The sequence below is a fragment of the Diadema setosum genome, chromosome 4 (assembly GCF_964275005.1).
Source record: "Diadema setosum chromosome 4, eeDiaSeto1, whole genome shotgun sequence".
Taxonomy (NCBI): Eukaryota; Metazoa; Echinodermata; class Echinoidea; order Diadematoida; family Diadematidae; genus Diadema; species Diadema setosum.
This window is the reverse complement of record NC_092688.1, coordinates 15,296,744-15,319,832: the sequence shown is the minus strand read 5'-3', so window position 1 is coordinate 15,319,832 and position 23,089 is coordinate 15,296,744. Positions and strand designations below refer to the sequence as shown.

Genomic DNA, 23,089 nt, shown 5'->3' with positions numbered 1-23,089 from the left:
ATGATATGTATTTGCGTACATACCAAATAACATTAAGATACAGAATGAAAAAAATGTGTTCCTTATTCTGGACGTACAATGTAATAGTAAAGTCCACGACGATTAAAACCATGATATTTGATACGCTTCCAATGATTGCTGTTGCATTTCGTGAAGAAGAACTCAGACTGGGAGCTATCAATATTTATTCGTCACGACCATCATGACCATGAGGATGGGTTGTTTAATGAAAATGATGATAAATCTTTCCCCATTCTACCGATGGAGGTATACAGACCCGATCATTGCGTCCACTAAAAAAAGATACATAATAAAAAGTATTTACCAACAACTGTTCCTGTTCCCCGTAACTTTATCAAGTTTCATAACAGAGCAAAGTTAGTCATATTAAGGTTTTTTAAGACATCACATCGTATGATTTTCATAGTTCCGGTCTGATTACAGATAATAGAGACACTTGTCATGCATCACACACTCGTCAGAGGTCGAAATATTGTCCCCAACATCAAGAACCACCTGACGACAAGTCACTTATCTTTCTTCATCCTTCCATCTCGTCACCACGTTACGTTTATTTTTATCTCCCGGGGCTATGTTACGTTCCTTCCTTAAATGTCATTACGACAGTATACAGCGGGTCGGCTTGCGCAGTATTACTATTTATGCATTGTTCTTTGGCGGTCGTAATGAAAGCAACAACAAAAAAGTGGCTCGATTTGAGGGAATCGATGAGGGGTATCTCCATCAGGTCATTTTGATCAACAAGTACGATAGCCTAAAGCCAATGACCTGCGATTCCCGTACTAATAGATCCCCAAGTTCAGCATAAATCAGGTGAATCCTAGTAATCCTGCTGCTAATCTGCAGTCCTATCAGCCCCCACGTTTCCTTCACTATAGTCACGCTCAATACTGCTATGGAAGGGCACACCTCTCTCATTTCATCTTCTTACACAGTTGCTGTTTTCCTCGACCGAATAAGCATAATAAATCTAAAAACCAGACACAAAATGAATACTCTGTCATGACGAAGATGTATCAATCTTTTCCTTTTTATATAGCCTCACAGCAGCATTAAATACCACAAGGAATGTCAAAACAAAGTGTTTACGTTTGTATAGCCAAGGTTTCATTAAAATACAACACTGCAAAAGAGCGAACATTAGAAGCTTCGATATACCATTTCCTGAGGATATTAAAGTGCGGAATATTGCAGGGTTCCAATATGCCGTAGCAACGGCAGTGCTGAAGGGTGTGCTCTAAACTTAATGAGAGATATCTCTCAGTGATGTTACTCAATACTCACGAATTAAGAATTTATGTTTTATCAGTAGTTTAACTTTGTGTGTCTTATCGGAGAATGAAAGAGACAATATCTGTAATTTCTCGAGGATTGAAGGACATACCTCGATAATCGACTATTTTCCCTCGACTTAATGACATAATGACACGCGAAATATAACCATAATAAGATTGTTCTTCTGCTACAGTTCTAAGGTAAGTGATTGTGTGCCCTACTTAAGATGGTATTTAATTCATAAACATGCTGTCCCGCAGCCTCTCGTAGCCATGGTAACGGCGATGACAGCAAATTCCTGGGGCGATGTCGTGCTGTCAGACAAGTTCCGTTGAACCTTTGGCCAATTACACGGGTGCTTGGCCTTTAAAGTGCTAATCGATCATACTCTGTTTTGACGCCATACTGGACAACAATATCCCTATAGGTCTATTATGAGGAATTTAATATGATATGTAATATAATCGAACTTAATCTGGTTAGATAGTTCTATACAGTGTTCATCCTTGCATCCTTGAAATGCAGACTCAGCTTTCACATATTCCTTAACTTCTCACCTGACTCCCTAAAAGATCCAGAGTACCATCCATTGTTCTTAATGATAAGCAGTAAAGTGCAAAGAGGTCAGTTTCAAGTGTGATATACTTTTCCTCATACCATTGATGAGAGTGGCCCAAACCTTCACGTCATCATTCCCCTCCATCCCGCAAAAAAAGTTTTTCCTTTTTGTCACAGCAGGTGTTATCATTCTAGAAATTGGCTAGCTTTAATCATTAATCCCAAGGGGCCATTTAATTAAAAAAAATCTTTTGACAATCGGTTATTGCAGCATTTTAGATGTCCTAAAACCAGACTAAAGTTACATGGACCAACTCATTATGCTGCATGAAAGTCAATAAAAGTGATGGTTTGTATAAATAGGTTCACAGAACCTCGCTTCAGTTTGGGAATACGCAGATTTACGGTGTTTTATTTTTCATGAAAGATCGTACTTCTGCTCCACTATGAAAAGTCCACACTATGAGGTAGCTTCAATCTCTGAAAGATAATTGTGAGCGAAGAAATTGAATAGTTCGTAATGTGGAATCATTCATACACAAAACACAATTGCGTCACTTAAATTATATTTACAACTTTGACTTGTCAGAGCAGGAAATCCATTGATAGTAATAATAACAATACCTTTCCTGTCTCGATTTCGGATATCTGCAGAAGTATAGGAATAACCAAGTTTTATATTTAAGGGCCGAAAGTGTGTCATTTTTCTTCGATGACGATTATGTATGTAATGTGTTAGTGTTCGGCAAAGATATTGATTTCAAGACAGATGTAATATCATAGGCATATAAAGGGAAAGAGGTGATATGTTTTACTTTGACTTCACCTATATCGCAAGATGCTTATCTGCTAAACCCTGTGATTAGCCTTTTTGTACTCTTTGTTGAAAGTCAGGGGAATTAAAACAAAATGAATCACCACGAAAAAACGGAAGAGGGTCAGTCTGAGTTATAGGACAGTCCGATCGAGGCCTTCAAACAAATCGCAGGGCTTTACAACCACCCCGCCGAGAAGGAGGAACCCCGGATGGACAGGTCCGCGTTTAATCATGGGACTGCGGCTCCGCAGAACTAGAGAGGGATGCTGACCGAAAATCACTTTCTTCAACTCCTACATGGTGCCATACATACAAGATGAAGTTCCCTAGTGCTCTCTGGCAAGTTGTGGTATCACCAACTTACCTCCTTCCCCTAATCACTTTATTTTGCAGTACTGACAGAGGCAGCATTAATAGAAAACCCTCGTTCAATGTCGTTTTCAAGCAAAACAAGAATAACAAAAAAGTTCACAGGAGGGGTGGGGGACGGGCTGTTGACTGCATGCAGCTGACCAGAGACAGTACATAATAATATGGGAAGCGATTTTTTCTCTTTTTTTGTTTTTGTTTTTTTGTTGAGTAATTCAATATCTAGTAACATCCATTTTGTCCCGTTAGTGTTAGAATGATAAAGTGTGACTGGAGGGCTTTTATGTAATCGATTAATCTTGAAAGTTTCCACTATTTGATAAATGCTATGCACTTGCAGAAGATTGAATGATATTCTAAATAGGTATATATTTTCCAAGTGAAGACGGTAAATGGTAAATTTCTGCAATTACGAAGCAAATGATTATCATAATTAAATGATAATGAATCTGATGGTCATTGTATTATCATATACATAATTGCGCAAACACACAAACACACAGCACGCACACACACACAGAGAAGAAAACATGTTAAAGCAGCTGAAGGAATTCTAAATATGTGCTTATCTATCTAAGAGGCTCGAATTTCTTTAATTTTACTCAATTGGCGCAAATGATGACATAATGATATATGACATAATTTCTTTTATCGTAGCATTGTATCGTATCGATAGCACTATCATCATTTCATATATTATCGTTTCGCGGGAAAATAAAAATACAATTATCAAGAATGACTTCTTCTGCCCTGAATAGGCCACTATTCTCTGCTCAGCATTGCCTTTGTCAAATGTCTTTTCATGCTCTACTCCATGCACTAATCATGCCAGGTTAACGGATTTGTGGATGACGAATGCAATTCTCGCTCGCTTAGCTTGGATCGTGTTCAAAACTCTCCCTTTTATTTCAGTCCCGTCCCCTTGTCTGGCTTTGGAGAGGATTTGACGCCTCGAAATGAGAGGGGACCATTTTTGGCAAGAGAGAGGGGTGCATCGGCCTTGGACAGTACCAGCATAGGCAGTGCCCTCTTCGAGTTCCCCTTTTGTACGATCCGTGCGAAAAAATACTCTGCAGAAATAACTCTCTGCAGTAGAAGATGTTAATGCTATTAAAACGTATAATCAACTACGCAACTTTTATGTTTCTGCGGGCAAATGAAGTGCGTTCTGACGCAAGATTAATCATAGACGTTCAGAGGTACATTATTTTAATCGATAAAACTCCTGAGTAAGTTTTGTTTTCCATTCATGTGCATCCAAGAAAAAAACGCCATGATCGCATCTGCGTATAGACTATACTGATCTCATATCTATTCAATCAATTGGCACTACCCCTATAATAGAGTCAGCTTTTACTCGTTAAGATCCGAGGAATTCCCTCCCCCAGAATGCAGCAACGAGATGCCGTGTGGTCTCGTTTTATGGAGGTCAATCAAGATTCAGTCGTTCCGCAATGGAAGAAAAAAGTTAAACAAGTTATGTATACTTCTGTTCTCACCAATATCTATTAAAAGTTGCTCAATCAAATTGTGCAATATAAAAAAAAAGCCCGAACGAACTCTTTCTCTTTAACATAAGCATTTGAATTGACGCCTATGGCGAAAGCACTCTAAAAAGAAATTTGATATAAACGAATCACGAACACGATAGCTCATAATTATTAATCACATGACTTTGATATGATTAATGTACAAGAAAAAAAAAAACTGTAGTGAAAACAGATCTTTGTTCTAGCTCGTCCACCCTGGATTTTAGAGTATCACTTTAGCAGATTTGTTTTCCCTCACTGCCTCACGCCCGAAATCCCTCGCAAGGATTGGGCAGCCTTCTCAAACTATGACATCGTGTCGCGCCTATTAAGCTTTACTGTTTGCAGGAGACTGGTTGTGGCTGATATGATCTGCACGACGCTTATTAAAGTTTATAACATCCCATATGGAAATATACAAAATATAATAAGCATACATGTCATACTCACACTGCATCCATTTTGGCAATTGTGCTGATAGACAAATTGATTTAATTTCCTTTCATTTCAATTCATTTCATTTAATTTTACATATTTCTCAATGAAAATTCTCAATAATAAAATAAAACATGATATCCAGCCAGGATACACAATTGCAGACATAGATGATGGTGGTCAATCTATGAAAGTTTGAATCTAATTGTTTTTTTGTTTTTGTTTTTTATTGTTCCATATTCCACATTTCAAGAAATACATAAAACATAGACATCACAATACAAAAGCCTGGATGAATTGTCAAGTACATCTTATAAGACAATAAAACATGTGAAATATGAGGAATCTACATAGAAGCATTGCTTGTGGCTGATATGATCCGTACAGGATACGGTCCGTACAGGAGAAAGATGAAAAGAATATTTTTGTCTAGTAGGGCAAGAATGAACTTCAGTATTATGAATGCTAAAGAAATATGATGGATCCTACTTAAAAACAAGCTTGTTAAGCGTACAGGTCCCAGTATTGAAACTGAGTGGGAGATTTAAGATTGGCCGTCTTTATCATACCGGAGACACATTTGTTCTATAAAAGAGCTTTTAGGAGAAGCTTATGCCACCTGCAGCGTAAGGAATTTCGGGTAAGAATGTTGTTTATCCTTCCTTCTTTAACCATGTCTGAGCAAGTTTAGATTTCCAGAATGAGAATACAGATCTGCATTTTCATTCTGGAAGCCATTTCCTTTACTTCCGTTTCACACAAGTATCATGAAAATATCGCTAAGCGGAATGAAAAACGTGACACACAAACATTCCTCACTGAATTTTCGGGTCCGTATTAGGATGACATGCAGATTAGATATGGTGATGAATATTCATATGTCAATCAGTTGCGTATCAGAATAAAAATACATTAATTTGAATATTCATATGATTGGTTATCCAGGTAGACACTCTTGAACGGTTCATGATCTAATATGCAGGTTAAATCTCTCGGCATCTCATGACCTTCCTTGAAATCATGCCATGGCAACAATAATTGTACAAAGTAGATCGCATGACAAATTGTACATGACGTAACATTATGTCACATCGGGGCCGGAGGACCTTCTGCAACCTTTAATCACAGTCTATCTTAAGAACTGCAGGTCTTTTCCTTGACAGCATGGGAGTGTAGTCCCGCGTGTAGGTACTCCTGTTTCCTGGCGCTATAAACGTGCGCAGTCCATGCGTGCGTTAAAAAAGCAGATAGTGTGACATAATGGTCTCTAGACAACCTGGAGGTGATTTAGGAGGAGAACGCTGTATCCGAGAGAAAAGACAGGGGTGTGTGACTCACGCTGTGTACCCAGTTGTAGTCTTGTCGAGGAATATGGAGAATGAACCGCTGGTTCAGGGATTTCATCTTATGCCTTACAGAGAAAACGCTCATACACATCACATTACACTCACAGATGGGTTCATACTCATTAGCAGTGGCCCAGTGGCCCGGGCCCAATACAAAAGTATGTCGGGCCACCAAAATGTCCAAACAGGTTACCTTTGGTGGTCCGATCGGACGACTAAATTTCAAAATCGATCATTACGTTTCTTTTTATTACGGACCAATACATTTGTTTTCGGACCACCAAAAACTGAGATATCAGTGGTCCGATCGGGCCAGCAGAGGAAAAAAAGTTAATGTGGAGCCTGATATAGGCCTATGTATTGTATCCGCACGGGTACCATGAAAATACCATATATTTTGGTTTCGTTATTGTATGTAGAATGGGAAAACGTATGTCATGTACATACAATAGGAGAATAAGTGGCACAATATCGAGAAACATCAGAATCTGCTCCTTTCTACCGGTAAAGGGCACATACTTGGCGAGACGACAAAATACGCCGCTCTAAAAATAAAACATTTTTCTCTGCCAGACAGGAACTCAAAGAGAACCTCAAATCCTCCGACTCTGTAATTTGACACAAATTCGTTCATTATTTGGTGTATTAACCTCTATATCAACATCCCCGCAAGGTTCAGAATATACCTTTGCTGAAATATTCCAACCTGAGTAGTTGTTGAACAAATCCTCTGGGGCTCTTTCCCCGGGCTCTTCGATATTAGCGAGGTGAAAGAAACAGGAATTGAAAGTTGACTATGTTTGGGTACTTTCTTTTCCCAATACCCTTAACTTATTAACAGACATTTCACATCCATTTAAATTTCATTTCAAATTTCAATGAGCAGCATACCGATGTGGATGTAATATCTGTTGAAGCCGTGATTTTCCTTTCAGTGGTAAAATGATGAATGTGTGATCAGACTAGTTTTGTAGTTACACAATAATCACATAACAAAGCTAATGTGATGTTTGCTGTAATCATGCAAAGTAGTACTAGTATTACGAAGGTCCAAGGATCTTTTTTTGCGTGATCATTACAGAGCACATTTGCGTTAGAACATATTTTCTCCTCGCTCTCTCTCTCTCTCTCTCTCTCTCTTTCTCTCTCGTCTAAAGGGCTAAATCTCGGAAGGATTCTTACTTCCTGTGAATAGTCGAGGTTTCTGCAATTCTGCCATGGCAACTGTAGACCGGTTTAACTGTTTGATCCAGTCTCTAACTAGGCCTATAGTGAGATTGGGCAATTTAACGTGCGATTATGTATAGTGTTAGCTGGCCACAGTTGAATTAAATCGGAGCATAGATTAGATTGTGCCTCCATGAATTTATCTACTTCTATACTTCTTTGCACCTTCATTAATTCATAATAGGCCATTATACTGCACAAGCACACTTCTTTTCTTTTGGTGCACCTTTACATTGACGAAGGGCATGACTGTGTATATTCTAATTAACTCAAATTAATGTGCTTGATTCAGTTAACGCGTCTCAGTTAACTTCTTAACTTCTTGTTAACTTGACCAAGAAATAGCTCCTTGACTTGACTTAATTGCTATCTTGTTTCAGTTAAATTAGGTGAGTTCATTCTATTATATGCCTTCTTCCGATCGTTTTCCTCTGTTTAATCTCTTCATCATCATGTTGTCAACAGTTGTGATGACTATTATACGAGTTTATCAGTAAGTTGTTTATAAGACTGGCAGTGTGCATAAGTGTGCAGTGTGCAATAAGCAACGACATATCATAATCTTGAGTGGAACAATTTTTGATAAAATTATGGCTATAATCAAAATAACAAGTCATATCTTAAAGTGAATTTCCGCTCTATGTTAAAGTTTAAATCAGACAATAAGAATAATGTAACTGTGATTAAAATGACGTTAAATCAACTTACGGAATTTTCCATTTTTACTCGTACGTTTCCCATTGACCTACCTTTGCATTCGTAGTTGTTGTTCTTTCTCATTTAAGATGAAAATGTTCCAGACAAAAGTTATATTCATCACATCAAATTGTAGGAGTGATGTTTCAAACATACATTGGGACCAGAAGGGTGTTGAAGTTGCTGAATTATTGATTGCACAATGGGTCAAATTGGCAAATGCAGAGTAGGCCCTACTCATAATATCACGAGTATAACACCATCAAGTGAGTAGAAAAGTTACGATATCACATCACTCAGCCAGAACATGACTGTGATTGCAACCGATATGACTCTGATGAAAATACGTGAAACCTAAAGATTCCATAAATTTCATATCTCTTTTTTATTTCAATGAGACACTTTTTTTGTCATATTCAACGAAGAAATTTAAATCAGCTTAAACATGGAGATGCATTAAACTTTTAGTGTTTTCTTGCATATTCACGAAATCGAAGGCAAATTTATTTCTTAATTAATTATGATATATGCCTCCTGATAAGTTGCGTCTTATGTGTGCGTTTTGATCAGTATCTGGAAGACATTATCTGCACGATCCAAAACAATCGCTAAAATCAGTGAGGTACTCTGTTACAGAGCACAGTTGGCCAATAAAATGTAAACTTTTCAAACATCAAGTTAACTCATTAAAGTTAACAAAAAAGGGGGAATTGGAGGGTCTTCAATAATTCATAATTGCATAACTAGCAATCTTACCGTTCCTTCTGCTAAATCATTGTCGTCATCGTCGTCGTCTTCACTCGAGGCTCGAACCGTCACCACCAGCAACATCGCCAAGTGCGCGGATACCAGCAACATCCGCCTCCAGCTTGGCACGAGAATCCGACTACCTCTCATTCTCTGTATAAGGTTGCGGTGTAAAGATATTAACAAGCTTCCAGCTTCATCAGCCGCTAAGCATTAAAGAGACATACGTTCCCTGGTCTGGATCTTTGCCGCGAGAAGCTGTCAGGAGCATGCAAAAATGGAGGGATATTACGAGAATGGCTAATGCTGTAACTAATTTCCTCTCATGAATCAACCTAAACTCAGGGCAGTGATTCAAGGTAGGGTATATCCTCTCTGCCCTCCTTTTCCCCAGATAATTTCTGCGCCAGCGGCGAGGTAGTACGGTTGTTGTCTGCTGGGCGGCACTGAGTTTGGATCTGAAGCGGGAAGCGTTGAAAAAGTTGGCTTCGCGGAGATTGAACATTCAACGCGCAGTCCACAACAACGGCACGTGCGTATGCTTTAAACTCTCTGCTACATGCCTCCCGCAGGTCCGGCAACATTCGTGTGTGCGCGCGTCATAATCACTCTATCTGCTGACGATATCCATCTCAAGAAGTAACCGATCTCGTAGGTATACGAACGATCGCAGTCTCCGTTACGTCAAGCTTTACATCAATTAGCAGTGGTGACATCCATAAGTGAAGGTGACGAACGGCAGGTGTCGAAAAACTAGAGGTTAAAAAAGAAGCAGCTTGCCTCTTAAGGTGTATACTCTGTCATTTTACGTCTATTCTATCTCGTAACGTCGCCATTTCGTTGGTGTCTCAAATCGAATGCTTATAGATTACGTTACCGAGATGCTATTTTCTTCATACATCACGTCAAAGACTAGGACCATATTCTATTTTTGAATGCTATGGAGAAGGCAGGCAAATACCAAAATACTGGCCGAATGTTATAGAGTTCTGATGTTTTACTTTGGGCAAAAGAGGCGACAGGATCATTTATTGCTCAGGCGGTACTCCTGTATCTTGATACAGGCCTGACTGGAGTATTAGAATGATTACAACATATTACATAGCAGATGAAAACTGACGGTACATACCTTCAATAAAATCAGTACAATGAACTGCTAGACAGTCAAACGAGGCGCAGAAATATAAAACTAAATCACAAAAAAATCAAGGATGCTCTAAGATATATTTTAGCTCTCTTTTGCAATATTGCTTTCTTTTGGTCTCTCTTCTTTTCTTCTGTAATTTTCTTGTCATTTTTTTCATATATTTATTCATTTATGACTAAATCTATCATTATTTCTTTCTCTCCGTCTCTATCCATCTCTTTCTCTCTCCCTAATTTCTCTTATTATGAAGTACTTTCCTTTATTATGAATACATTAGATGAATTTTAGAAACAGATCGGAGAGAACCGAGTAGAACATTCTTGCTGAACGTATCAGCTTGTTCCTTTGCATCATCAATGTCAGTCATGCCAATTATTACTGAGTTCAGTACAATTTTATAATCGAAGCTGCTACGATCTGTTTCAGTTGAAAACGCGAAAATTAGTGTCTTCACCGAAGTCGATGAGAGAGAGGGAGTGTATACAGAAATAATCTCCCCATCTCTTTTTCTTTCCCTCTCCTTTTACTTCTCTTCACACGTGCACTAATGAGTCGTTGTCATTATCATTCGCCATTATCGGCTTTCTATTCAATCTTTTCTAATGACTCATCAGTGATAATATGCCATACTCTTTCCTAATATGCAATTGCAAAAATCGTCGGCAGCTATGTGTCACCCTCCACTGTATTTTTTTAATTTTTTGTACTGTTACCAAATTAGACCAAAACGCCACACTGTACCTATCGACCAGAAACAAAAAGGCTGAGTTTGGTTCAATCATTCCACACTTGACACATACGATTCTAGGACAACGTTGACCCCATGAAAATTACCCCCGTGACTTCTACCCTAGAACATCCACCCAAGGACAACTACCCCTAAAACAATTACGTTAATGACAACCAACAATCCATCAACAACCATCACAAACATAATTAATCCCCGGACAACAACCGTCAAGACAACTTCCCCGACAACTACCCCCAGGACAAACACCCATTCGACAATTATGTCTTCTTCTTGGCTTGACCAGGTAGATAAGTCTCATCTCCCTGGCTTGACACTGCGAACGACAATTTATAGAGGGAGAAGTCCACGTCTCTTTGGATTGCACCATAGTTGGTGACTGACAAGGAACTGATGCGGGACAGGCAGGCACGGCTGCTGTGGTTGCATGAGAAAATTGATTGGTTGAGGATGGTCGTTGGGGTTTTCCTCCTTTGTCTTGTTTCAGTGAGGTGGGCTCTGCCGTTATCCTCGAAGGAAGCTGATGACCGCCGAGTAGTGAGTCGCCAAGATGCACTGTCCAAGGCGATATCGAGGTCAATGCCGATGGCCAATGTTGCAGACACCAAAGGAATTCTTAAGGAAGTCCTTCAAACTGATATCTTCCTGGCTGTTGCACCTCTGTCTCGGTAAGCAGTGGAGAGGTTGATATGTATCTTGATTTTGGGAAAGCTCAAGGAGGTACATGAGATTATTTGTAATTTTCTCATTATTTTATTTTCTGTGGATGAAGAAATGACAATATCCGAACTGAACTAAAGACGATGTTCTGGATTCTGAAAACGTGACCAGCCCAGCGCAGTTGTCTTTAACAACATACATATTAGCGTAATTGGGATGCTAGAGGTCTCTATCAGCTTAAGTACTTTGATGTTGGTGAATGAAGACAATGATGAGGATGGAGTGGAGACAGCGCTGATGGAAGCGTTCAAGGAGACGTAGGTGATACCGGTATTGGGCCCTCGGAGCCGTAAAAGAGAGAGGGTATGGCAACGGCTCTATACACGTTGATCTTGGTCAGTTTCTTTAAGTGATTGTCAATCGTTCCAAACTCTTTTGTGCAGTCTATGAAAGGCCCTGTTTGCCTTGGCGAGTCTGGTGCCTATTTCTTTGTCAATCCTTGTACTGTGTGCCCGATGGCGAGGTAGGTAAATGTAAATTGTCCAAAGCTGAAGTTTCCGGAGGAAAATTGTCCTGGGAATAGTTATCCAGGGTAGTTAACCTTGGGGTGATTGTTCCGGAAGAAACTGCCCTAGGGTAGTCATCCTGGGGCAGTTGTTTTCGGAATAATGATTTATCCTCGGAATTGTCCTTGGAGTATTAATTTTCAATTTTCTGGAGTTGTCCTTGAGTGTCAGTGGTTCAAACGGGGTAGTTTTTCGGGACAAAAGGGCAAATGCTGTGGGGATCGACAATTGTCCATAGGGTGTTGAGCCATGTTGTAATTGTCCAGAAAGAAACTGTCCTGGGTAGTTGTCCTCCGGGGTTAAGCACGCGTCTTGAGGATAGGTGTCCATATGGGATATTAGTAGTCAGTGGCGTATCTAGGGAAAACGGCGCCGGGGGCAAGCACGAAAATTGCGCCCCTCATTTCTGAAAAAGTGTTCAACCCCAACACCATCCCGGTAGGGACTTTAAACAAAGTCCACATGATGCTTTTTCAAGCACTTACAAGGGATCTTTTGAGGGTGATTTAAATGTAATGAATTTTGATAGATTTTGGCGAGCGAGCGCAGCGAGCGAGCCGAAAATTTTTGTATTTCAGCTTACAAAACATGGAATTCTTGTCATATTTTGCTTGCCAAATCTTACAATTCTAATCAAGATATAGTGGCGGCCTTATAGATAACGATATATACCAAAAAACTGAGGACTTTAAAAAACTCTAAATTAGTGCGCGCGAGTGAGCTGAAATTTGTATATACATTATGTCCTCGTCATCATCACGTATTGTTCTTATCTTTTTTTATATAAATCTTGGCGAGCGAGCGCAGCGAGCGAGACGAAAATTGTTGTATTTCAGCTTACAAAACATGGAATTCTTGTCATTTTTTGCTTATTAAATCTCACAATTATAGTGACGACCTTATAGATAACGATATATACCAAAAAACTGAGGACTTTAAAAAACTCTAAATTAGTGCGCGCGAGTGAGCTGAAATTTGTATATACATTATGTCCTCGTCATCATCACGTATTGTTCTTATCTTTTTTTATATAAATTTTGGCGAGCGAGCGCAGCGAAAAATTGTTGTATTTCAGCTTACAAAACATGGAATTCTTGTCATTTTTTGCCTATGAAATCTCACAATTATAGTGACGACCTTATAGGTAACGATTTATACCAACAAACTGAGGACTTGAAAAAATACTCTAAATTAGTACGAGCGAGTGAGCCGAAATTTGTATATTTCTGCGTCATTACGTTTTTTTTTTCCTTATCTTTATTTTTTTTTTTTTTGCGCCCCCTTCCCCCGTATGTTCGAAATCGTTGGCGTCCTCTTTTGATCCAACCGGCGATCGCTTCAGAACGAATGAAATTGCAGTCGCTGCTCCGTGTAACATTTTTCCTGCTAAATATAAAATGACATGAGTGAACACAATAGACATTATCATTTTGTCCGCGTCATCGTCACGTTTTGTTCTTATCTTCTTCTCTTTTTTCTAATACAAATTTTGGCGAGCGAGCGCAGCGAGCGAGCCGAAAATTTTTGTATTTCAGCTTACAAATCATGAAACTCTTGTCATTTTTTGCTTATTAAATCTTACAATTCTAATCAAGATATAGCGACGGCCTTATAGATAACGATTTATACCAACAAAATGAGGACTTCAGTGAAAAAATACTCTAAATTAGTGCGAGCGAGTGAGCCGAAATTTGTACATTTCCGCGTCATCATTACGTTTTGTTGTTATCTTGTTTGATTCGGGTTTTTTTGCGCCCCCCCCCCCCCCCGTATGTTCGAAACCGTTGGCGCCTTCTTTTGATCCAATTGGCGATCGCTTCAGAACGAAATTGCAGCCGCTGCTCCGTGAAACATTTTGCCTGCTAAATATAAAATGACATGTGTGAACACAATAGACACTGTCATTTTGTCATCATCACGTTTTGTTCTTACCTTCTTTTTTATATAAATTTTGGCGAGCGAGCGCAGCGAGCGAGCCGAAAATTTTTGTATTTCAGCTCACAGAACATGGAATTTTTGTGTGAACACAATAAACATTGTCATTTTGTCCGCGTCATCATCATGTTTTGTTTTTATCTTGTTTGATTTGGTTTTCTGCCCCCCCCCCCCACCATTCTCCCTCCCCCCTTCCGGGCGAGTTTTTTTTTTCCCCTTCTTCTTCTCCTTTTCTTTTCTTTTTCCTTCTTCTTCTCCTTTTCTTTTTTTTTTCTTCTTCTTCTTCGTTTTTTTCCCTTTTTTCTTCTTCTTCTTCTTCGTTTTTTTCTTTTTTTTTCTTCTTCTTCGTTTTTTTTTCGTTTTTTTTTGCGCCCCCAAGGAGTGGCGCCCGGGGCACGTGCCCCCCTTGCCCCCCCCTTAGATACGCCACTGTTAGTAGTTGTCTGGGGGTAGTCGTTCAGTTAAGACTAACAAGGCGAGTGTCACGAAGTGCCACCACTATACTCTCATTGCGGTTAGAAGGTGGGCTGATCTTCTTTTTTTTTTTTAAGGGATCACACTGTTTAGGAGTTGAACGATAAGGTCCACGTTAAAGAATGAAGAGGAGCTTCAGGCTTCTTAGTTGTTTCTGGTTTTGAAGTGAGGTAGCTGTGATCTGATACATTGGAGCCGACTGGGATATCAGAGAGTTATATCTCTTTTTCCCCTTCTTCTTTTTGAAGTGGTGGTAGGTTAAACAGAATTTACCTCATGGGTTGTGTAATGCGCTTTAACTTTACCCGATATTTTTTTATGCAAAATGAGGAGCAGTGACTTTATGTAAAATGACCATCCAGGTCTGTGACTAACATACTAGTAGTCTCTGACTAGCCAGACAGTGGTCACGTCATGTCGATTGCTCCTCCGACCTCCTTCCCCCTGTCTGACCTGTCCAGAGACTAATACTGGCAGGTGTGTAGAAGGACAGATCAGAGAACAGACAGCCATATAGGATGTATTGGTGCTACATGTGTGTGTACATAAATAGAATACATTTCCAAGAGTAACAAGCGGTCACTACGTACTTGTATTCCCACAAGTATACTTTCTCTGCTAATATCAAGTTAGCCGTGACGACCATGTAAACCTAATCAATGGCTGCTTTTGAGATATTCATGTCGTGGAAATATGAGAATTCTTATTCCTGGAAACCATCACAGCACTGAGAAGGAGAAACTCTACGATAATGTAAATGACTTTAATAATTACCAAAGTCGAAATTCTGGATATGTTTGACGAATCTTAGACAAGAAAATGCCAGTCAATACAATGGTGATAATAAAATATACCTACTGATTGAATATCCATTACGATCTCACTCTAACATATAATCCTCAAACATAAATGTGCCCAAATCCGAACGGGGTATTAATAAGCCTATACATACATGCACACATACACACAAAATGTACAAACATCCGACCATCCGAACATACAAGCTTACAAACAGACAGACATACAGTACGCCAGTACGTACATACCAATATGTGTATGTAAATCCCCCCCTTCTGCCGAAATACATAAGTCACACACTTGATGAAGCCGGGGAATATAACAGTTAAAAAGCGTTGAATACAAGAAAAACCTCACACAATTCCGAATTCAAAAGTGAACTACATGTATTCTCCTTTTTCGCAGTGTTCCATCAAAACTTTGGCACAGTGTATGTATCCTGAAAGATCGGCTCGATTGTTTTCGGAGGACCTTGGAATGCAGCTGACACACACACACACACACACACACACACACACACACACACACACACACACGCACACACACACACACACACACACACTCACACTCACACACAAAACAACAATAACGGTGTGCCAAATTTTGCCAAAGCGAAAACAGACTAAGACGTATATCTTAGAGGTCAATGCAAATTTGCTCTTGTACATTTTGAAGACTGCACTCACAAACATAGATGAATCATAATAAGTCTGCAGCGAATCTTGGAAATTAGCGGTGCTACCGAAGTTTTCATCGATTTCGGGGGGGGGGGGGGCATTTCATGACGCGTTTTGGCCAACAAATTTGTTTGACAAATTTGCTCTCAGCCAATCAGATGTGAGGATTTTAACAGCTTATAACATGCAGCTTGTCGGATAAAATGTGTGACAAAATGCTTCATGAAATGCCCCCCTGACGTGAGCAAAAGTCGTGTTTTATTTGCCATGAATTTTAGGGGTAAACGGAGTGTTTTGGCTTTACATGGATAACCAGATCATCTAATTGCAACTACATTAGAATAATCATGAACTATACATCAACACAGACATGTTACGACTTAGTTGCCATTGCCAGAGATCATGTCAATCAGGTTAAAGGGAGCGTATAGTTTTGGTTGAGACCTAACTTCAGGTTTCTAATATTTTTGGTGAGATACTAGTAATGAGAAACCTCTCATGAAATATGAAAGAGCATGTAATTCCAAGAAGGATTCAACGTTTATTTGATGAAAATCGGTTTTAGAATGGCTGAGATATCCGAAAAAAGAGCATTCCTAGTAAAAAGCGGGACCCACATTTTATTAGGATCGCTTTGTTTTAGTTAGGTTTTGGATATTCTTAGCAATTCCAAAACCGATTTTCATCTAATAAGCTTTCAATTCTTCTTAAAATGGTATGCTCTGTACTATTTCGTAAGTGGTTTCTTGGTATCTCACAAAAAGTTAAAAGCCCAATTTTCATCTCCACCAATACTATACAATCCCTTTAATCAGCTGTTATCACCAGCAGTCACCTATTTGTGGCAGAGAATCTCGCCTTGGGTCAAAATCTTCGACAAGGAGAGAATAGTTTAAAAACTTTGATTCATACGTTTTTCACACCAAGGGCACGAAAAGGCTGATTTTTCCCCCGCATCGTACACTTAATCTCTCTCTAACCCTCAATGTTAATCATCTCCTTCTTCTACCTGTTGCCTTGATCCAAAACGCCTCATGCTTTAATCGCCGAATGAATCATAACCAGGTTTGTCATTTTGTCTGAATTAAAAAGAAAGTTCTCCTTGAGAACTCAATTGGGGGCTCACCATTGTCCCAGGGGTTTGAACACTCATCCGAAAATTTCAGGCAGCACCATGCTATTGTGTTTGAAAGACCAATGATCTATGTATCATGGGAGACTTATGTCTTGTCTATACCCGATCTTCAGGAAGTCATTTTGCAGACCACCCTCATCTCTTCCTAAGTCCCTCACGGACTTAAAGATTCACTGATCTCAATTACATCGATCTAAATCGTATGATGTTGAGATAGATTTGACGGTCTTATCAAAGGCTGAGTAGATTCAGTTATGTTCAAGGTATAAGAGACCATGATCAGGCAGCGAGCCTCGCGTTGCTAATTTTATCAGTATTTGCGAATAGTCTTTGAGTTTGACTGCGCAGTTTACGAGACTTTTTAATGAACAAAAAGTAATAACTAGCTTGCCGTATTCTTTGAACCATGGAAATTAACATAAACATTACCTTCATTATTTTGCTCTCTGGCAAGACACTTCTTATACATACTGTGGTTGGGTACTTTACGACGAAGACATGGTTCCTGTATCTAGATACGACTTTAATCAAATTAGTGTACCCTTGAACTCGGCCACCAGACATTTAATATCCATGTTCAAGTGGGTCTTGGGACTTGCGGTATCCTGCAACTTGTGACACAGAGGCGTGGGCAGGTCCTATTTTAATTGTGAAGAAGGGGATGGGGTGGCGAGGAGGAGAAATGTTGTGATTTCAATGGCGTTAATGTTACCTCTCCGATATGATATTCCTTATGTCCATCCATTCGCACATAGGTAGATTATGTTTGTAATATAGATATATTCAATAGTACGTAATGTTTAAATATATATTATATTATATATATGGGTCTAGGGCAATTACCCCCTGGGCAATTACCCCGCACCCTTCCCCTGGCACTAATCGTAATCCTAATCCTGAACCTAACCCTAACCCTAACCCAAACTCCTAACCCTAAACCTAACCCTAACCCTAATCTCTACTCTAACCTTACCACCAACCAGTAATTGGCCGGGGGGTAATTGCCCTCTCGGGGTAATTGCCCGGATACGTATATATATATATATATATATGTATATATATATATATATATATATATATATATATATATATATATACACTCACCAAACAAAAAAAAAAGAGAAGAAAATAAACACTTTTTCGAGTTCATGATTTTTAGAGAAGATTTTGATGAAAATAAAGGTAATTCAATTGGCCATCAATCTAGTAGGTCAACATATTGGGAAACTTTAGGCATGAGTGAACACATTTGTTTTTGTTCTCCAAGGCACAAAAGTAAAAATTGCAAAAATTGACATAACAATGATTGTCTTTCATTTGCAAAATTCCCTTTAAGATGACAATGATAACAAAATACCGGTTTAACACAATGAGAGACATGATTGAAATAGCAAAAATACGTTTTCATTCGCTTTATAACTTCAAACAAAATCACAGTGGGAAACTTAAGGGCGGGGGAAATAACAATTTTCTGTCAACTCAAACTTCAAATGATGTATGGAGTAAGGGCAAAAAGATGATTAAATAAACAGAATATCTTTATTTCATTCATTCATTAAGCAATTTCAGAATTCATGGGACAAATTAAAAAACCAAAATGTAATTTACAATTTTCCGAATTTTGGAAATCTCTTCAAAATCCTACTATTTTTGTATTGCTTCTTCTCTTATTTCATTTGAATTTGGATTTGACAGAAATTCATTATTTTCCTCCATCATTTTTAGCCTTTATTGATCTTTTGGGCTTCAAAGATATTACAGAGATCATAGGTATCTTTTGAAACTAAATACATGTTTTTTATTGTGTTAAATTTGTCTTTTGTTCTTATTGTCACATGGAAGAGCATTTTGCAAATTTTACTTTTGTGCCTTGGAACAAAGTGTTCACTCATTTGTAAAGTTTCCCTTTTTTACAAGTTGATAGACAATTAAATTACCCTTGATATGGTATATAATACATTAACATTTAGCCAAAAATTCTATGAAAAATATGAATTTGAAAAATTGTCTGCTTTCTTCTTTTTTTTTTTGCTGAGTGTATATCAAACATTCTTCTACTAAGATTCTGTGACGACGAGATTTGGTTGAGTTTGAGAAGTGAACAAACGGAGAAAAGTTCTGATAACTGTGTACACAGTATAGAGATCGCAATACATGTGTTATGATATACATATCGAGCAAAAAGTAATGATAACATTTCTGAGTAGAACATAAAGATGAAGGAACATATTCTAACCACATTCAAAGAGTAATGTTATAAAGTAGACGTACTAATCTGGTAAAGGTGATCACTTTATAGTTGCCAAAACACGAGCGCGGTGCGACATGATGGTATAATGATATGTTATGCTTGTCAAATGAGAATGGGCGTGTTGGATACGTGAGCGGATAATCTCCTATAATTAGGGTAGGATTGTGCAGGGTGCGAGTATAATAATTAATTGGGGAGTTGTTTCTCAACACTTCAAAAGAGCATTCAACCCAAGCACTCCTTGGAAAAGTGACCATCTCCTCAACGTAAGATTACAAACGGTGGTCTATTGTTTCTGGCTAATAATGCATTTCAAATGCAATTCTTTTTTTCTCAATTTCACTTCCATTTTTCGTCTTCCACAGAACAAAAGAAATTACAAATGATCTTGAGTACACATTGGTTGACTGTAAAGATAGATAGAGATAATTAATAAAGTAAAATGAAGTCGGAAATGTTTTTAATTTTATGTATGTATGTATTGAGAAAAAAATGAGGGGTCCGCGAAAATACAGTGCTTGTATATTGTGGAAAACTCATGCAATCGACGCCAAAACATTGACTGTCTAAATTACGCAAGTAAAATATTAAGTTATTCCATACAGGACAGATATCACAGGATAGACAGGACAGAAAAGGAACATAAAGACTAAAATAAAAACTTATTGTATTGGAGATAAAGAATGGCCTACATTAGGTTATTCGACACAGGACAGATATTACAGGACAGACATAACAGCAAAGAAACATAAAGACTGAAATAAAAACTTATTGATTTAGAGATAAAGAGTGGCCTATAATAGGGACAGATATGTTGTCATCGTGGTAAATTTGCAGTCGTTGTATGGTTTGGATAGTATCCATCGTACAATGTCGTTTGTCTCGCAGCTCAGTTGTGAGGTAATCGTATCTTTGTGTCTCTTTGTCAACTTCGCAGAATATCAAGTTCGTAGAGTGTGGAAAGGGATCACTCAATTAAAATTCCACACCACTTTCAAGTTGCTTCCAAGAATTGAAGTAAACCAGACGTACAGAATAGTAAAAACCCGTCAAAACTGAACCCAGAATAAGAAAGTTCTGGAGTTTTAACGTTCCCCATTTTTCGCGAATAAGTGGCATACTAAGTAGCAGCTTTATACGTAGGCCTACGTAATTGGCAGTACTGACGTAATTAGCTCAAAGTCTAAAGTTCCTTTGCCTTTATTTATTACAGTATGTCAACTGGAATTGGATATGTCCTCGTTATGAATTATTGCACTTGTGTAATTACCTACGGACGCTCAATTTTACGGGAAAAGAGGTTGCAGTCGCTAACTCACTGACCAATACATGATTTATTCAAACTTCTTTTTGTTCTTTTTTGCTCACAAACGAACGAAAGATGCCATCATCACCTCTTTCATTTCGTGTGTGTTCTATGTATAAAAACTTGTGAAACTTTATAACTTTATGATTATTTTCCTTATCCTATGTTCGATTTTGATGATATCTTCGCCATTCTGTTCCTCCGATTTTTACAACCTGAACGTGGAATTCGGTAGTTGCTCTCTCCCCCTTCTCTCTCCCTCTCGATCTCTCTCTCCATCTCTCGTTCTCTCTCTCTCTCTCTCTCTCCATCTCTCGTTCTCTCTCTCTCTCTCTCTCTCTCTTACTATCTATGTATGTGTCTATCTATTTTTCTTAAAATTATACCAACCAACGAGAACGAAAACACACAGACAAATATTAATGTAGCTATATATAAAATCTTTTAAGACAATTGTTGTGCAAAGATATAAAAATATAGGACGCTATAGGTCAATAAGTATGAGGCCGCAGTAAACTTAAGAGAGCCTCTCAGCGAATTAGTTTCTCATTGCGGCGTTAGTACGCTTGCACAAAAAAACAACAACAACAACAACAAACAAACAAACTGACTCCAGATCAGACTCAGGCCATACGTTTCTATGGCAAAGAACAGCCGTTTTAGGATTATCAGACAGTTCCGGTTTTATTTTTAGAGAGTACAACAGGGGATTGGATCGTTCATGGGTCTCGTAATAACCAGATGTCTCTGCGCCATGTGTACAGAGTTGCAGGCTGGTATATCCGGCACTCTTACCAAATCTGACTCGGTTGATGATTAAAACCATTTGTGGTATCAAATGTTATCTAGGATCTAGAGAAAATAATGACATGTCATCCACAGACTCGAAATGAAAAGATCATATTTTCAGCTTCCTGTTTGTGAACCGAATGTTGGATATCCATCTGTAATATCATTGTCGATGTCGACGTATTGCAGACAAAAAAGAAAGAAAAAACAACAACAACAACAACACACAATTATGGGCAAGAACATTATAGTGCATCCAACCAGGGAGGTGTTACAGAGATGGAGTGGCAACTCTTCGTAATTCATGCAAACACATGTTTGGGTTCAAGGCGTTACAATGGGATGTCTAGCATTCCATTACGCTTTGAAGTCATGCTCGGCACCGCTCTGGTTTGCAAGACGAAGTTCGGAGACGAAGAACGCATTTCACCTTTCGTTGAATTACAAGTTTTATTTCACCGTAAAATTTTAAATAGTTTAGGAAAGAATTCAATATTATAAACATGTATTTCTAGTTTCTTCGTAATGCGCAAATCAAAATGAAATGAAAATTAGGCCCTTTTAAAATCCTAATATTTTTCTATAATGCGCATATTTGTGCATGTTAGTTTTTTAATCTTTTAATCTGGGATATTTTGATCTTTCAAATACAGTAATCCGCTAAAGCGTATTCCAGCGTGCTTTTAAACTATTTGCTGTTAAAATTGTTAGTTTTACACTGCATTTTGGTTCGCTGCTCCAATTCAAGTTACACAAATTCATTGTTGCCATCACATTGAAAGAGAGAGCGAATTGGAGTAGGGGCAAGTATTTCTAGATGTGAGAGCGCTAGTCCCGATTATTGATGCTCTCTTTTGTCAAAGCACATGGGTAACACCTGTAGTTGAACGCATAACTTCTCGGCGGCGCCGCGCATGACTTCAAAGGAGAGCAGTAGTTGTCTCTCCTTCTCTAGCACCTCCCTGATCCAACCAGAGTGCTAAACGATCTGAGCTCATTCAGCGTATTCACATTGTCACCGATCATAGTGTGTCTATGGTAACTGGATAGTATTGTACACTACAGCATAAGTAATGTGAGTGCAATATACTAGTTAGCAAACGTATCATATCATTTTCAACATTATAATGTCATTCATTCGACTTGTAAGAACTATCGTCCAATGGGAGGTTCTCCTCTCTCCAACCCTCTTCAAATTCAAATGAACCCAAATATACTCTTAACAGGGAGTGATGCAAGCTTTGGAAAAGAACAGAAATTCATGTGTAGACATGTCATCGATTTTTTAATTTTATTTTTATTTTGTCCAGTATAATTCCCGCTCATGTTAATTCATTATCATTTTTCTATTTTTTTATGTGATGACAATCTGGGAACACACATGAGCATGATCAGTAGGTGTGCTTTTATTTCCATTTAAACATTTTGGCCTCCTATCATGTTTTCTCGCGAAAGATATTTTAGTCTGTGTGTGTTTTTTAATAATCTTAGTTATATTCATGAACAACATTTGATAATAATATATTGGTTCTTATTTCCACGCAAACATTTTGACTTTCTATTCTGTCCTCTCGAGAAAGATG

At 38.4% G+C, this 23,089-nt stretch overlaps 1 protein-coding gene across 1 annotated transcript in view; it reads right to left on the bottom strand.

Moving 5' to 3' along the window:
* Positions 1-11,175: 11,175 nt before the first annotated feature.
* The window catches only part of LOC140227643 (collagenase 3-like), a 50,123-nt gene continuing 38,209 nt past the window's right edge, over positions 11,176-23,089 (bottom strand). Inside the window, exon 10 of the mRNA XM_072308060.1 lies at positions 11,176-11,470. Within this exon, the coding sequence (XP_072164161.1) occupies positions 11,176-11,470 (295 nt within the window). The remainder of the gene's footprint in view (positions 11,471-23,089) is intronic.